Below are 18,528 nucleotides of genomic sequence, written 5' to 3' on the forward strand. Positions count from 1 at the left end.
ATACCTATTCGCCCACCATTCATACTTCAAAGAATATCCAATATGCACATATTCCGCCTCAATAAAAAATATTTTGCAAAGTAACGCCATTCCTGAATAAAACGGCAAAGTCGCCCTACTTAGGTTATTTGAAATATGTTTAAACGTTTACGAGTGTCTGGTGTATTCAATTACATGTTTCATTTGAATGTATGAATGCAATCAGTATATAGGCATTGTTAAACAGGCAGGAATGAAACATATAAAGTATAGTGCTTATACGCTAGCCCCTCAAAACCAACCTGCTCTGACTGCTTTCCCCTTAAATAGTTAAATTTTTTATATAAAAATTATGTCTATGAGCTGACAGACAAAAAACTATCACCCAATCAGGAAGATGCGTTACATCCAAAATTTAAAAGAAGACTGTGGTTTTGCCATATTATTAGGGTCTGGATTGGAATACTTATTTTTATGTATCCTATAATTTCTGCTTAGTTTTTTTTTCTTAATACAAAATTTAAGGATGATATTTGAAAAACAGGCCGCAGGATGGGACACTGCAAACAAAAACTGGGAAAGGCAGGATGGGACACTGCAAAAAAAAAATCCGAAAAGGCAGGATGATAATAAAATTGAGAATGGAAATGGGGAATGTGGCAAAAAGACAACAACCCGACCATATAACAGACAACAGTAGATGGTCACCAATAGGTCTTAAATGCAGCGACTGAGAAGTACCTTAACTGGACCCCTGCTGTTGTTTCAATTTTATCTACACAACGGTTTGTGTCGAAGTATCAATCAGCGGGTGGCATGTTGAAGAAATACCCGCACCCGGAGGCGTCTTTCAGCTGGCCCCTAAATAAATATGTATACTTGTTCAGTGATAATGAACGCTATACCAAACTCCAAATTATACACAAAAAAATAACTTGAGTTAAAAATAATACAAGACTAACAAAGGCCGCAAAGCTCCTGATCTGGGACAGGCGCAAAAACAATTTATTTTAGAAAAATAAGCAGGATAAACTTAACTGACAATAAAAGGCAGGAGATAATAGAGTGAAAAATAAAAAGTGTGACAGAAATTACAACTTAGAATAATAATTTTAGTTAAAATAGTATAAAGACGCCGTCTTGGAAGCACGCTTGGAAGGCTATTATACATTTTTAGATTGACGCTAGGCGTCAAGAAAAAAAAAATATAATAACCTTTCAACATGTCATAATTATTTGGATAAATATTTGTCCAGTCTAACCAAGGAATTGTATATTTAAAAGGATATTTAAAATTAAACATGATAAAAAATTAAAAAAAAATTAGAGGAAACAAAATTAACGGATTTTTGAAAAGAGAGAGGCGGGCAAGGGCAAAGAAAAGTGTTCTATCATTGGCATTACTTGAGAAAAAGTTTTCGATAGAGTTATTTTGCGAAACAATTTTGTTTTCACCACGAAAAAAAGGACAAATAAAATTCACTTTCATTTTCACTCGGAACTAGTCGGAATATTCCGGTAATTGTCGGAATTTTGACCACAATGCATTGGTAACGGAATACCCTTCAAAATGAGTGGCCGGTCATTCATTAGAAACACATCTTTTAAAGAAGAGACAGACAGCGACAGACCAACGCAACTTCACACTGGAACTCCTGTTTCGTACAGACAAGAAGCACACGACAGATGGTCGAATAATAGACCATCAGACGATCAGCCAGGTGAACGATGACCAAGGGAGATAAATTCCTACTTTCATTTTCACTTTCATCATAAATAATTTTGTGATAACGTACATTTTGTACATCATAGAACAAAATGCCTGCCCGCGAGTCATTGTAAATAGCCTATTTTATCTCGTGCATTTCTTCTTTTACTGATTGTACCCCACTATCAACCACTAACAAGGGGGTTCTGTTACTGGATCCTGCTAATTGATTTGATTTGATTCCTGTATGGCCTACACTATATTACACTAATGACTATGTACATGTATATAAGAAATTCTCATTTTTTAGTAATTTCCTGTGTCCAGCTATACTTCATTTCCCATTTTCACAGCACAATATATTGACTTTCACATGTCACGCTTACAAATAATCAGCAATCCGCCGTCATGCTTAGACCCCAATGAGACCCACTAACAAGGCTATTGTCATTGAAGTGAAAGTCAGAAAGATACAAAAATATGTATGTCAGACCAGGACAGGAATCGCCAGGATATTTTAAAAATGTTTATCAATAGATTTTCATGGTAGTATAACTGAGCATGAATTTCATTACAACATTGCTTTGTCTCTACCTGAGACCTCTTAGTCTTTATTACAAGGCATGATGTATACCAATGTTTCACAGTAACAAAACTTCTGAATCAAGTCAGCTGATAGTTTGGGAAAAGTCCTTCTTGTCAATTAAAACAAGCCTTTTGTATTGCAGATCAAGTTCAGACCTTTGCAGGATGGACCATAGGTATTTCAAGGTCAGTCATTTTGTCAGTTAGTACATGAATATTAGTCCAAATAATTATGATGTCTGGCAAGGCTAATTTTTTTTCTGGGACCCTTCCTACAAAGTCATAACACTGAAGCCATTTTTCACGTCTGGAGTTGGAGAGCAAATTTTGGGGGGAACTTTGACACCTAATTTTGACAAGAAATTTTCATTGCCGGTTAGAAAAGAACTGGAAAAGAACTACAAAAGACTGATCAGTGACGCTAGAATCCAAAAAAGTTAAAAAGGCCAAATAAAGTACGAAGTTGAAGAGCATTGAGGACCAAAATTCCTAAAAGGTTTGCCAAATACAGCTAAGGTAATCTATGCCTGAGGTAGAAAAGCCTTATTATTTCAAAAAATTCAAAAATTTGTAAACAGTAAATTTATAAATATAACCATATCAATGACAATTCATGTCAGCACAAAAAGTGATGACTTCTGGGCTTGTTATACATGTTATACCCTCGGGGAAATAAATCTCCACCAGCAGTGGCATCGACTTAGTGGTTGTAAATAAACTCATCATAGATACATGTACCAGGACTATATTTAGTATATACGCCAGGGAAGTGTTATTAACAATGTTGAGGTCACCGGTAATAAGGTAACCAGCCGGATTATACGTGGAAATATTTTACATCAATAAGCACAAAAAAGGTAGGACTTTGTAACTACGTAAAAATTTCTAACCAGCTATGAAAATTTCTTGTCAAAACTAGGTGTCAAAGTTCCCCCCAAAATTTGCTCTCCAACTCCAGAGGTAAAAAATTGCTTCAGTGTTATGACGTCGTAGGAAGGCATCCCAGAAAAAAATAAAATAGCTTTGCCAGACGTCACAATTATTTGGACTAGATGTATATATATTTTTTTTTATAAGCTAATTCTATTTTTCCTGCCATTCCACGTGTACATATATTGGGACATGTTTATGAGACAAAACATAAATATTCAAATGTGCTCTAAACACAAATCAATCCAGATTTGGGTCAATCAGATTAAAATAGAATGTTTACATATATACCATACATGTATATTGAATCCTTAGAATACAGATACACAAAGTCTTCAGGTGCATCGTCACATTCATCACTTATCAAATTTCTGTTTACCATGTTTACTAATACTAAAGACTAACCATTATATACATTGAATTCTAATATAGTTTGGTGTATACACATAATAAAGTGCATTGATCATAATATTCTATATATTCTATCCATGAACATTTGCCAAGGTGCAGGAAACTTGTATCTTTTCTAAAAATATCAATGATGATCTTTAAAATTGTTTTTAAAATTGGAATTATCTTCCTTTGTCTAGAATATATCCTAATTGAATTAACCACTACCATCAGTTTTTCACCATAAACATTTGAATCCACGAGCTTGAAGCTCAATTTTAAAAAACATTTAATAGTTAGATAATTTTGGCTTATAGAGAAGAATTTTACAAGCCTAGGTTGGTGGTCTTGCGATTAAGAAAGAAAACTAATACCAATACTTAAAATGTCTTTATACATTGCAAAAATATATTTGATTTTACTTCCCACTGATAAATTTAAGCAATCTTTACCCTTCAGTGCTGCACAAGCATGGATCAGGATGCTTTGATTGATTATTAAAATTAAACTGTTGTAAATTCAGAAAATATTATAAAAGTTTTTATTTATGCAAATGATATGACTTGACACAAACAAAATGCTCGATGAGTATAATAGTGATAAGACTTTGCATTCTGAAATCAGATAGAATCATACTTTTTTGCAGATTTTACTGAAATCACAATAACAAACTTCACATTTTTGTCTTTTCTTACAAAAGTCATAATCATAATCATGATAATTACATGCAATAATTTCTAAATTTACCATGTTTACTATGATTTTAAATTTTGAACAAAAATATTCTGTATTTAAGCATTGTGTGTGTGTTAAGTGCAAGTAATAATATTATTATTATAAAGATGTTTGATAAACACATACACAAAGGATGTGCAAACTCTGTATTACTAGATGTACTTCTGAAATATTATTTACTTGTTATTTGTGTAAATTATGAATAAGCTTTACCGTCATGTTTACAATTACTTTTTTTTCAGTGGAATTTTAGCAGAACATATATTGGCACATCCATGTATAGTACTGAGGAGGCAATGTCAGGTAGGCTTATTATTTTCAGTTAAAAAAAAACTTTTTAAGAAATTTCTTAAATTGATATGAACAGTGGTTGCTTTGTTATTGAGTTTTCCAATATTTTCATGATACACCGTCAAGATTTTTTTTCTAGTCCTACATTGTATATATGAAATAAAATTCAGAATGGATATGGGGAATGTTTCAAAGAGACAACAACCCCACCAAAGAGCAGAAAACATCCCAAGGCCACCAATGGGTCTTCAACCCAGTAAGAAACTCCCTCACCTGGAGACAGGCTCAAGCTGGTCCCTTAACAAAAACGTGTGCTAGTTCATGGAATGGATGCCACTAAACTCTAAACCTTATAAATGAACAAAAATTTAAAAAAAAATCAAGACTAATAAAGGTCAGAGGCTCCAGACTTGAGACACTTGTGAAACATTTATAAACATGATATAAGGATACACAATGGAAAAATCTGAGATTAATGTCAATGATACTCTTTAGTACTCAAGTGAAGTTTACCTCCTATTACTCCTTTGCAATCTAAATCTTTTGATTTTATATGTTGAATGATTTATGAATATGACAACTTAATAAAAGTTTGAAGGGCATAAAGGGTGGCATCCTGAAAATATTTTTACCTGTTTCCAATCATGAGCAACCAGTGAACCATGATGAGTGAACACTCCCATGTACATTATACACGATTTATGGATTGAATTTAATAACAGGTTCATAGATATAAGAGTATGATATAAGGCCAATTAAAGGTCAAATTACAGTCTTCCAACAGGGAGCCTTTGCTCACACCAAACAGCAAGTTATAAAGGGCCCCAAAAATGACAAGTGTTAAACTTTTCAAACAGGAAAACCAACGGTCTAATTTATGTAAAAAGCGAGAAACATTTATGAACCATAATAACAAACAACAACTTCTTAACATCAGGTTTCTGAATTAGGACAGGTGAAAACAAATGCTGTCAGTTTAAATGTTTCAATAGGTACCAACCTTAACCCAACCTAAAACTATAACATATTAACACCACCACAATGAATGACACACTATAAAATATTGATTGAAATGTCTTTAATCAATGTATATTGCAAGATATACTCTAACATGCATCAAATTACTTCAACAAATAATATACAAATGTATTAATTTGACTGCTTCTGGGTATTTCAGGTACACCACACTGCAACATGGTACCACCTGACTCCATTTACCCTGTTACCTGTTATGTACAAGTTACAACAACAACAGGTAATTATGTAATGATAATTGCAATGGACGCCTGCAATATTTAGTGCCTGAAAGTAATTGATTAAATGTTTTTGAGAAAAAGAATCTCAAATTCTATATGATCCAATTTTGGATGTTACACGTTTTCTGATTTCCTCATGTGTTTTGTTTATCAGATCATAGACATGATTTCGTCATGTGACCATGATGTCATCAACATTTTTTCATGGTCTATTCCGGTTTAAAATGGATTTTTAGAATTAAATTATAAGAAATAACTGTAATATTTTGTCTGTCTATATGAATTAACATAAAAAATGTGCTGCACACTTCAAAATAAAAGAGGGAAGAAAGATACCAGAGGGACAGTCAAACTCATAAATCGAAAATAAACTGACAACACATGGCTAAAAGTGAAAAAAGACAAACAGACAAACAAAAGTACACATGACACAAGATAGGAAACTAAAGAATAAGCAACATGAACCCCACAAAAAACTAGGGGTGATCTCATGTGCTATGGAAGGGTAAGCAGATCCTGGTCCACATGTGGCATCCGTCATGTTGCTTATGTGAAAACAAATCCAGTAAATAGTCTAATTTGGTAGTTTACATTTCTGAAAGGGAAGGAGATTGTAGTTAAAGCATAAGGAACATATCGAAAATATCATTTGTGAAACGGTTATTCCATAAAGGTCAACCAACTCGTGATGGCTTCCTTAAAATTTAAATAGGCATGATTTTAACTTCACCATGTGGAACTCTTGGTTTAACAGCTTCCTAATTGCTATGCGGGTTATTCAGTGTGCACCACATTTTTTATGTTATTGCTTCATAGACAGAAGTAGTTCAACCAAACCAAGTTATATGCAAAATTTTACCTATATCTGTGACATAGCCCATTAGCTGTTCCTTGACCTTAATCTTAATGAAATTATCACTTTGCAGTACAATGTATTGAAGGTTGTTGCTGTCTTAATCATTTTAGATTTACCTCTTTTGATCTGCAATATCAACTGATATGTTGAATAGTTTGTAAAACTAATGACTCATTTTAGAGATACAAATGTAGCTGATTTAATGCGCAAAAGCAACCAATATGTTGAATTGTAAAAAAATTGGTGAATTCTAAACTAAAAATAGCAATGATTGTGTTAGATTAATATGCTACTTCAGACCTGTTTAATGCATTGAATATTTGATAATTTCTATTTGTAGGGTATGTCAGCATTATGGAAAGGTATATCTAGTGCTTTTGTATGTCAAGGAGTTCAAATGGTCAGTGAAACACTCATTAGTGAGATAACACCCCTCCCTAAGTAAGTAATACAGCATATATGTATACATGTAGAGCCAATCTCTATTGCATTGTTTCACATTTTGTCATGCCCTGACCTTTTACAGCTTACTATAAGGTAGCAGTGTTTGGCATATTGTCGAATAAAATTTAGCTAAAAGACATCTATAGGGTAAAATATACTGGTATTCTCCACCATTAGACAGGTGTCTTATACTAAACGTCAAGTTCTAAATCATCACCAGTATATTACATGTTCTAAATCATCACCAGTAAATTACATGTTCTAAATCATCACCAGTAAATTACATGTATTTTTTTCCATTAATTTGACAGCTAGAAAATATGGTTTATTGACAGGTGAATGTACATGTATGATTTTTGACAAGATATATCTTGTTTCAACTATTAACATCAAACATTAAAACTCATTTTCAAACATGTTTATTTCAGTAATTTCATTCATTTCATTCATACTTGCAAAAATATTTAAAAAACTATAATTGATACAAGAAAGCATTATAATTGACAGTAATGACTTGTTTTCAAAGACTGTGGATTCATTTTTATTAATTGGATACCAATTTGTGCATGGATTTTGTGGCTGCAGGTTATAAAAAATGTTGACGTTCATTGAATTTTAAATTTTCTACATTCATGACATATAGGCTAATGCTTGTATGCACATACTTGCAAAACCACAAAATAATACAGAGTTTATTTTAAACCAAACAAATTGGTACCAATGAAAATAAATGACTCCACAGTAATGTAGAAGTTTATTTTTTTTGTATTTTGCAGAGAAATAAGCAGACACCATACTGTGAAGAAACATGTGCAACATTTACTTCTTAAAGGGTAAATATACAAATGAGTTCTCAATTGCATACTTTAGCTATAATATAGGGTTATTGCATGAATATTGTGGAATATTGTCCCGAGTAGAATTTTATATTGCACGAGCTTGTGAGTGCAATACATGTTCTATGAGGGACAATATTCATGCAATAACCCTTTTATTGAATAGCAATATAATATTTGAAAGTAAAAATTGGTTTAAACTAATATTTTGTCTTTGATGACGTCATGAATTTTGAAGATTTATTGCACTTGTGCAATATTGGAATTTATTGCACGCTAACTTTTGGTTACTTTCTGTGGGAAATATTATATTGCTATACAATAATATGATATACAAATTATCAGTAGTATTTTTATTGTGTAAGTGCTTCTGTTTATCTGTCTTTCTTGATTCAGGTTAACTTAAAGTTTTTGGTCAAGGTAATTTTTTATGAAGTTGAAGTCCAATCAACTTGAAACTAAGTACCCATGTTCCATCTTATATGATCTTTCTAATTTCAATGCCAAATTAGAGTTTTGACCCCAATTTCAAAGTCCACTAAACATAGAAAATAATAGTGCAAGGGGGTATCCATGTTCTGTGGACACCTTCTTCATGTTCATACACTCAACATTATCTTTTGCTTTTTTACCTAATAATGTTTCCTTATCTGTTATATTTATTGACATATAAAATAGAATAACTTTTCAGTTTTCTAAGGTTTATTGCTAATTTTGTATGTTTAAAGTGGATCAGGCTTTGTGCTGTAAATAGAAAGTGCAATTAGGATGGGCTTGAACAAGAAAAAATAAGAATAAAGGTAAAAGCCAAACTCTTTTTTACCTGGCTCTAGGTATGATTTATCTGTAAATCTGATTATGAAAAAAAAGATGTGGTATGATTGCCAATGAGACAACTCTCCACAAGAGACCAATTGACACAGAAATGAACAACTATAGGTCATCGTACAGTCTTATGTAAAACAATTCAAACAAGACAATTAACGGCTTAATTTATGTACAAAAAAAGGACGGAAAAAAAAAATATGTAACACATCAACAAACGACAACCACTCAATTACAGACTCCTGACTTGGAACAGGCACTTACATACAGAATGTGGCAGGTTCAACAGGTGAAGAGGAGGGGAGTCCTAACCCTCCCCTAACATGGGACAGTGGTGTAAAATTACAACATGAGAATGAACTACTGTATAAACATTAATTTTCGTGGGGTTAAAATTTTATGGTTTTGTAACCAAAAGTAAGTTAGTGGGGATTAATTTTCATGGTTTTTAAATTTTGAAAACAATTATGCTAATGTCACTAAATAATTGACAATACTCAATAAAACTGATCGAACTTAGGCCGTCAGGAAAATCAATAAATGCATTTCATAGTAACAGAAAACCTTTGATTTTCATTGTATACATTTATGTTCATCTATTATATAATATCAATAAGATGTTGTCAGATCATAAAATAATGTAAATCTACAGTTAAATGTTTGTTGGGGTTTTAATTTCGTGGATAGTTCTTATCCACTCCCCCACGAAAATTTCTGCTTTTACAGTATAAGAATGAGTTGAAAAAGGCTTAACTCATCAGATGGGTAAGTTAATGTTTAATATTTGTTGCATTCAAATACATGCTCATTTTCAAAGGCTGCAAGAACATTGAGTAGTTCCTCTTTACTAAGAATAATACACATTGTAGATTGTTAATTTACATTTCAGTTTAGCTTTTGTAGTAACTACTCCATTTTTAGTATCTAGTCTTGTGGAAACAGTTCAGGTATGTTTACAGTGTAATTAAAACAAAATGTCATTTCATCATATTAAAGTTTCAAAATGAAAAATTATAAATAAAATTATGACATAATTCGTTGAAAGTAATGTCAAACAGACTTTTTTTAATTCTTAGAAGGTAATTAATGGTAACTGTTTCATTAACTGCATATTTTTTTGTAGTTATGTTTTTTCAAAGAAAGAAATAAGACCAAAGAACATGTCAGTCATTTGTCCTGTTCTTCTTGCTTAAAATGTGGTTGATGTGCTTTAATTTTCCATAAATAAAATAGTTAACACTTTGAATATTATATTAATATTATTTTAATAAATTGGTTTCTACATTCAGATTTTTCTATTGTTGTGTAAAATTCTATAATTTAAATGTGGATTCAATTACACCCTACTATACAATATCTAACAGTTGTCTTTATCAACTGTCATCTCAATCAAAGTTGTTGCAATAGTAAGATTAAAAAAGAGCTTTGAAGAGTTTTCTTGCCAAAGGTTGACCTTCAGTGAATTAAACACCCAACAATCAACAAATCAAAACAATGTGACATACATAGGCCATTAAGTTTAAAAACTTACAATTATATGCATTATTATATATATATTTATATTTTCCAATGTTTTACTTGAAAACTTCCATAGAGTTTTCATAAAAAAAATCACCTTATCTTGAACATCAAACTTTAAAGCCTAATTAAAGTTTGTTATGCAGTATAGATCAAGTTTATAAACAATGGTACAATCTGTTTCACTGTTGATTTATGATTGATATTTTGTCAAACGCTCAAATTGTTTTCTGATGAGAGTCTGAACATGTCATGTCATTGTGACATGGTATCAGAAATAAAATAAGAAAGAAGAAAAAGTGCCATAAAATATATGTTTGACAAAAGGGCTATAACCCTTAACATAAGACAAGTGAACAAAAACTAAGGATAGGTTTATTTTTTGCATAGATTTAGAAACATGAATATAGACACTTGTATATGATATGAAAATTCAGTACTATAATAATGAATTAAAATGTACAACAACATACATATTTTTTTATACAGACTTTTGCAAATGCATGAAATCAAATATCCACAAAAAACATAAGTTTCCTTCCATCCACAAAAATAATTGAACACATTATGTTCAAATTTCTATGTGTATTTCAGTCTGATGTATCAAGTGAAAGACCGGGAGTATTTAATTGTGTGACGGAAGGTGTCACTAGACTGATGGGGATGGGGTCAACACAGTTTACAAAGTTAATACCAATCTGGAGATTACTCTTACCGACTGGATTAGTGGGATTATCTCGTTATATCATCATGCAAATGGCCAGATATACAGTTATAACAACTATACAGCAAGAGGAACAGGAAAAAAGGGTCCGTATGATCTTAATTGTATTGTAATGTTTTGTAATTCTTTGATTGATTGATTGTTGGTTGCTGAATGTCCAGGGGCAAATATTTCAAGCATAGTCAGGACAATTTTTCACACTCACTAAAAAGAAGAAAGAAAAGTATTTGCTAAATTACAGATAGTATGCTGTAAATTTTGAAAATATGATAGAATAATTGATCATAGACAACAAATTGCTATTTGAGCAGGTGTTGTCTCCCTTATGGCATATTGTCCTTATAAACTAAACCATATTCGGTCCTTAAAACAAAACTATTTCTTTCAAAATAAAAGCATTGGGAACATATTTAGGATGAAAAGTAACAAAAAGTAACAAGTGAAAATCTTGAAAATGAAAGCCTTATTTATACACAAATATGGAAATAATGAACTCAGAAGGCAAATACATAAAAATGCATTAATTAAGATAACCTATAGTTTAACAAAAAAGTTTTATCCTTTGATAGATGATTATTTTATGAAACAAATCAATATTTCAAATTATTGATCTAAGAGAATTTACTGATATACAAAGCTTCTCTGAGAATATGGATTAACTCAAAAGTTTACGGTCAAAATTAGCTAATTTGTCTAATTTATAATGCTGAGAACTGTAAATTATTCTGTTAATATCTGTTTATACTTTTTTATATCACCTTTATGAAGTGGAAAGCAGCTGGACTTTGATTTGTTGTTTCATACCCAGAACAGTGGTGTCAACATTGTACTTGTGATTAGACATGTTAAAGTGAAACCACTACTTCTGGTTGAATGATAAGTGGTAGGCAGTTGTATTAGTGGTGGCACATCTCATTCCCATGGAGATCATTTGTTTTCCCGATCAGTCATGGTCTATTCTAAAGTTTGTGATTAGGTCATTTTAAGAAAAAACATAGTGGTAGGTCAACAATATTTTGTATACAGTGTTTTACCATTGGTGTTTTGTTGCAAGTTACTCTGCTCCTGACTACGGGAATTATTTAAAGATTGATCAAGAATTATTTTACATTGAGTTTATTTACAACTGATTAGCAATCATTAGATCTTCTAGGCTATCAGTTCCAGCTTTATAAAACTTTAAATTTTTAATTCATATATCTCAACTTTTTGTGACTCATGGTTAGTACAGAACAGCTTGATATTTGGTCAGGAAATTTATTATATTGATTTACAGATCATCCAGACAGTAACTTCCTTTGATATGATACTTTGAATTTTGTATCTATCCACTGAGCAAAGATTTCTTCTTATGAGTGTAGAGTATATTTTAAATGACATCACATGACACATGCAGCCCCTTGTTTATTTATTTTGTGAATGTCAAGGTTTTTTTAAGTGATTGTTTCTTAAGTGTTTGAGAAGTGTTTGTTTTTTACACCTTTGCCTTTGTTCAAGTCTATCACATAAAATGATATCATAAACCTGTTTCCTAATCACTCTTGTGAATGTCAAGATTCTGTTACACGTAACTTTGACTGTTATATTGATCAGTTTTCATAGCCTCATTAAGATTCTGTTGCTAGTAACTTTGAATTTTATATTAATCAGTTTCCATATCCTTGTGAAGATTCTTTTTCACGTAACTTTGACTGATATATTGATCAGTTTTCACATCCTCTTAGCCTTGGTAGGGTTTACTACAGCTTGGTTTCCAGTGTAAGTTATCATAGCTTCTTGTTCACAGCTTTCTACCAAGTATGACTTCACAGTGAGAAAAAAGGCGAAGAAGAGATGACAATAGAAATTAGTCATAATGTCAAAGATATATCATCTTCTATATGAGCTGTGTATATAATGTTTAACTTTTCTAATTGTTCAGGTTGACCTTATATGGAGTAAATAAGATGGCCTCTGACTCTAATTTGAGTCATATATGAAGAAAAAAATGTTTGTTTCTTTAAAACTAGAATTTTGATATATATGGACAGCCTTTATTACACTAAATCAATAAGTCATTTAATAAATTCATTGTAATTATCTAAACTCTTCCTGATTATGTATGAAACTCCTGACTAGATATTAAACAACAATCAATCAATCAATCTTTCAATTTATAAATAATCATTCCCCTAACTGAATGTAAATGTGTAGACAAGACTATACTTAATATATATATAAGATAGAAGATGCAGTGTGTTTATCAATGAAACAACTCTCCACAAGAGACCAAATGACACAGAAATTAATAACTATAGATCACTGTATGGCCTTAAACAATGAGCAAAGCCTATTCCACAAAGTCAACTATTAATGTATGGTAGTCAATTTTGTGGCTCATATATAAAAAGATAAGTGGCAGTCAGCACTAAAATGTTTTTAAGTCTGTATTACAGCCTGTATATGTCAGCAAAGAGGTTAGCAAGTCAGTAGTTATAGAAAAAGAAAAGAGTTGGTCTTATGTTTAAAAGTTAAACATGCTGTCAGTTGGTGCTAGTATAAGTAAGCATTTATAATTTTGTAAAAGTAGGTCAGCAGGTAGACAGTCAGCAGTTTATTTGCATATTGTTTATTTTCCTCATTTGTTTTTTACCCTACCCATTTATCACCCCCTGAGCGAGTAATCATTACCTACACATTTCTCTGTTTTCTTCTGATCTAAAATTTATTAATGCCTCATCTTTTTTTTTACAGCAAGCTGCAATTTCATCAGAAGGATACTTTCAGACAAAGTCTATGTATGACATACATTTTCCTGAAATGTTAGCCAATTTTACTGGAGGATTTCTAGCCGACATGATGTTTTTCCCCCTTGAGACAGTATTACACCGACTTTATCTACAGGGAACCAGAACAATAATTGACAATACTGATACTGGAGTGTCTGTTATACCTATCAATACCAGTTACCAGGGGATCATTGATTGCTTCAGAGATATTATATTAGAGGAAGGACTTTCTGGACTCTACAAAGGTTTTGGAGCACTACTGTTACAGTATGCCATACATGCTGCTATTTTAAGACTTGCTAAATTTCTTTTCAATAAAATATCTAGTGAATTTTCTGCCAGGAATAAAAACACAAGCCGTTTATGATTTCTATTGTATATGTTTATTATTTTTTGTTATATTTATTAAGATACCTTTTATGTACTTCATCTATTCAATGGCTTTCACCATGCTTACTTTCAATTCAATTTTTCTTAAGCTTATAGTATAAACTTATTTTTGGAAGGAATGGATGCATGATTACTTTTTATTTTGATAATTTTTATTTAAATTGCTGCTTTCAATATAAAACGATTATAACTCTCTCATCCAAAATTGACCCTAAAGGAATAATGCTTGGTATTTGACTAAAGTTAAACTGCAACTTTTAAGTGATTTTTGTGGACTTAGTTTTTTTTTTTTTTTTACCACAAATCCAAATACTAGATATCAATTGATGATTTTTGGAAGTTGAATTACCTTTTTAAATCTACATTATTTCATCTAAACAGAAGATATCTTGGTATAATCCATTATAAGGTTTGAAACAAATTTAGAAATAGGTCCACGTTTTGATTGATAACAGATAACTGTGAGTTTTTTTACTGTAAATATGCATTTGGATCTTAGTTACAGTATCACCAATATTTAAGTCTACGCACAACTTTTGAAGATTCTGTATACATGTGTAAAAATCTTAGTTATCAATATACTTTTTAAAACTATAAATTACAGTGCTAAAAGATTACATGGCCACAACAAAATTATATGTAGAAAAAAATTATACCTGTTTTTTAGCCCTGTTTAATAATCTATACTGGTATTATAATTATATTATTCAATTATAAACATTATAAATGTCTGTGTTAGAATCTAAAGAGCTATGGGTAAATTCATTGTTTGTACCTAAAATTAAAACAACTTCCATGTCATTGGTTGAATTTCCTATTTTTATGATGTTTTTTACCAATCACTATATACATTTTAAAATTATTACAGAGAATGCATTAGAAACAGAAATGGTGAATTGCTGCAGTGTAATCAGTTAGTTGTAAATGGTATAATATGTAGATGAGACATTAATATATTATTTATATGATTTTTACAATAGAACTTGAAATTTATATTGAAATAGACATTCAGTCACCATAGTTACAGGATCATCATCTGTTGTCACTCCCTCCTTTTACAGTGTCTATAAAACAAGGAATTATATGAAACTTGAATAATTTAGTTTTGGATGTAACATGTCTTCTGATTGGCTGACGTTATTTTGTTATTAGCCCATAGACATAATTAAGTCATGTGACGTTGACGTCATCAATATTTTTTCAAGGTTTTCTACGGTTTAAAATGGAATTGAGAATTAAATTATAAGAAATGACTGTAATATTTTTCTGTCTATTCGAAATATCATAAAAAATGTGGTGCACACTGTAACATAACCCGATACACGCGTTATTCAGTGTGCACCAAATTTTTTATGTTATTTCTTCATAGACAGAAAAAATATTACAGTCATTCCTTAAATAAATTTGAATTCTTGAAAATGATGAAAACTAACTCAACTAAATAGGGTAAGTCATGCACACATAGTTTGGTTAGTTTTCATTATACAATTCTAATCAATTTTCGAGAATTCTAAATGATTCCAGATTCCAATAATTCCTTGTTTTAAGTAAATGAAAATTAAATAAACTATTTTATACCATTTAAATATATACTTATTGTATAAAATTTTAAAAGAAAACAAGTAGAATGAATTGTTTTGATGGAATTATTAGATACTTAATATTCATATTTATGAATAAATAAATTACATTTACTTTGATTATTTTTTGGTTTATTATTTTTTTTAATGAAAGCAACCATAACAAAAATTAAAACATGTTTTTTAGGATTTTGTTATTTTGTTATTTTGAAATTAAAAAAACATACATGTTAGGTTTGTTTTCGCCTCCTAGTTTTCCAAAACATTTTTTAATGGAATGCCTAGCACAAATTTTGATTTTGTCAAAAGTGAAAAAGCTTGACAACAAAATATTCAGAATATTTGAGGATGTAGCTTTCATTTAGAAAAGAATGAAAATTTGGAAAATTTCTAGGAGCATAGCATACAAGGTAAATTTACCTTTCACTTTATAAACAGGATTTGTTTTAAATTAGATAAATTAAAAACCGAAACTCTAGGAAATAAATAAGCCAGTAATATGAAAAAATATCTATATTAAAACTTGCAACTGCCAATAAAACTAATACTGATCTTTGACCACAAACAGGACTGCAATTGGTAGTTCACCTGAAATACCTAACTTTCTCTGAACACATTTAAAGAAATATGATAAGATGTTTTGTTAACGCAAGTTCAACACAGTTGCTGTTTCAGAAATAGGTCAACAGAAGTTCACCACAGTTGCTTCACCTGTATATATATAATTGTACTAGTTTATTTCATATTTATTTATATTTGTTGTTATTGAAAATTTTATATAAAATATGAAATTTGAATAAAATATCACACATGTTTAATTGCCTATGTAACATGTTATCCCTCATAATGGTTAATGCAGCAAGTGTCTGTGTGGCAAGGATGAAAACATGTCACATTTTCTATGTTGTGTCATGTGTACTATTGTTTGCTGTCTTTTTCATTTTTAGCCATGGCGTTGTCAGTTTGTTTTAGATTTATGAGTTTGACTGTCCCTTTAGTATCTTTCGTCCCTCTTTTATCCCTCACAATGGTTAATGCAGCAAGTGTCTTTGTGGCAAGCATGAAAACATGTCACATCTTATCCCTCATAATGGTTAATGCAGTTAGTGTCTTTGTGGCAAGGATGAAAACATGTCACATCTTATCCCTCATAATGGTTAATGCAGTTAGTGTCTTTGTGGCAAGCATGAAAACATGTCACATTTTATCCCTCATAATGGCTAATGCAGCAAGTGTCTTTGTGGCAAGGATGAAAACATGTCACATCTTATCCCTCACAATGATTAATGGAGCAAGTGTATATGTGGCAAGCATGAAAACATGTCACATTTTATCCCTCACAATGATTAATGCAGCAAGTGTCTATGTGGAAAACATGAAAACATGTCACATCTTATCCCTCATAATGGTTAATGGAGCAAGTGTATATGTGGCAAGCATGAAAACATGTCACATCTTATCCCTCACAATGGTTAATTGAGCAAATGTATATGTGGCAAGGATGAAAACATGTCACATCTTATCCCTCACAATGATAAATGGAGCAAGTGTCTATGTGGCAAGCATGAAAACATGTCACATTTTATCCCTCACAATGATTAATGGAGCAAGTGTATATGTGGCAAGCATTAAAACATGTCACATTTTATCCTTCACAATGATTAATGGAGCAAATGTATATGTGGCAAGGATGAAAACATGTCACATCTTATCCCTCACAATGATTAATGGAGCAAGTGTCTTTGTGGCAAGCATGAAAACATGTCACATTTTATCCCTCACAATGGTTAATGCAGCAAATGTCTATGTGGCAAGCATGAAAACATGTCACATCTTATCCCTCACAATGATTAATGGAGCAAGTGTCTTTGTGGCAAGCATGAAAACATGTCACATTTTATCCCTCACAATGATTAATGCAGCAAGTGTCTATGTGGCAAGCATGAAAACATGTCACATCTTATCCCTCACAATGGTTAATGCAGCAAATGTATATGTGGCAAGCATGAAAACATGTCACATTTTATCCCTCACAATGGTTAATGCAGCAAATGTCTATGTGGCAAGCATGAAAACATGTCACATTTTATCCCTCACAATGATTAATGGAGCAAGTGTATATGTGGCAAGCATGAAAACATGTCACATCTTATCCTTCACAATGGTTAATGCAGCAAGTGTATATGTGGCAAGGATGAAAACATGTCACATTTTATCCCTCACAATGGTTAATTGAGCAAATGTATATGTGACAAGGATGAAAACATGTCACATTTTATCCCTCATAATGGTTAATGCAGCAAGTGTCTATGTGGCAAGCATGAAAACATGTCACATTTTATCCCTCACAATGGTTAATGGAGCAAATGTATATGTGACAAGGATGAAAACATGTTACATCTTATCCCTCATAATGGTTAATGCAGCAAGTGTCTATGTGGCAAGCATTAAAACATGAGATATCTTATCCCTCACAATGGTTAATGCAGCAAGTGTCTTTGTGGCAAGGATGAAAACATGTCACATTTTATCCCTCATAATGGTTAATGGAGCAAATGTATATGTGGCAAGGATGAAAACATGTTACATCTTATCCCTCATAATGGTTAATGCAGCAAGTGTCTATGTGGCAAGCATTAAAACATGAGATATCTTATCCCTCACAATGGTTAATGCAGCAAGTGTTTTTGTGGCAAGGATGAAAACATGTCAC

The 18,528-nt window shown here is 31.4% G+C and overlaps 1 protein-coding gene across 1 annotated transcript; it reads left to right on the forward strand.

Annotated features, from left to right (window-relative positions):
• The first annotated feature begins 1,515 nt into the window (after positions 1–1,515).
• LOC134714787 (mitochondrial outer membrane protein SLC25A46-like) lies at positions 1,516–16,596 on the forward strand. The gene is made up of 9 exons (XM_063576348.1): positions 1,516–1,700; positions 2,416–2,458; positions 4,570–4,630; positions 5,796–5,873; positions 7,071–7,171; positions 7,951–8,007; positions 9,725–9,782; positions 10,948–11,163; positions 13,811–16,596. Exons 1-9 carry the CDS (start codon positions 1,550–1,552, stop codon positions 14,210–14,212), a joined length of 1,167 nt encoding a protein of 388 aa, XP_063432418.1. The 5' UTR covers positions 1,516–1,549; the 3' UTR covers positions 14,213–16,596.
• The last annotated feature ends 1,932 nt before the right edge of the window (positions 16,597–18,528 follow it).

This window comes from Mytilus trossulus, chromosome 4, assembly GCF_036588685.1.
Source record: "Mytilus trossulus isolate FHL-02 chromosome 4, PNRI_Mtr1.1.1.hap1, whole genome shotgun sequence".
NCBI classification, from domain to species: Eukaryota; Metazoa; Mollusca; class Bivalvia; order Mytilida; family Mytilidae; genus Mytilus; species Mytilus trossulus.

Coding starts and splice junctions, on each gene's coding strand:
- LOC134714787 (XM_063576348.1), top strand. CDS start 1,550: ATGAGTGGCCGGTCATTCATTAGAAACACATCTTTTAAAGAAGAGACA. Junction 7,172..7,950: donor GAGATAACACCCCTCCCTAA/GTAAGTAATACA, acceptor TGTATTTTGCAG/AGAAATAAGCAGACACCATA. Junction 11,164..13,810: donor AAGAGGAACAGGAAAAAAGG/GTCCGTATGATC, acceptor TTTTTTTTACAG/CAAGCTGCAATTTCATCAGA.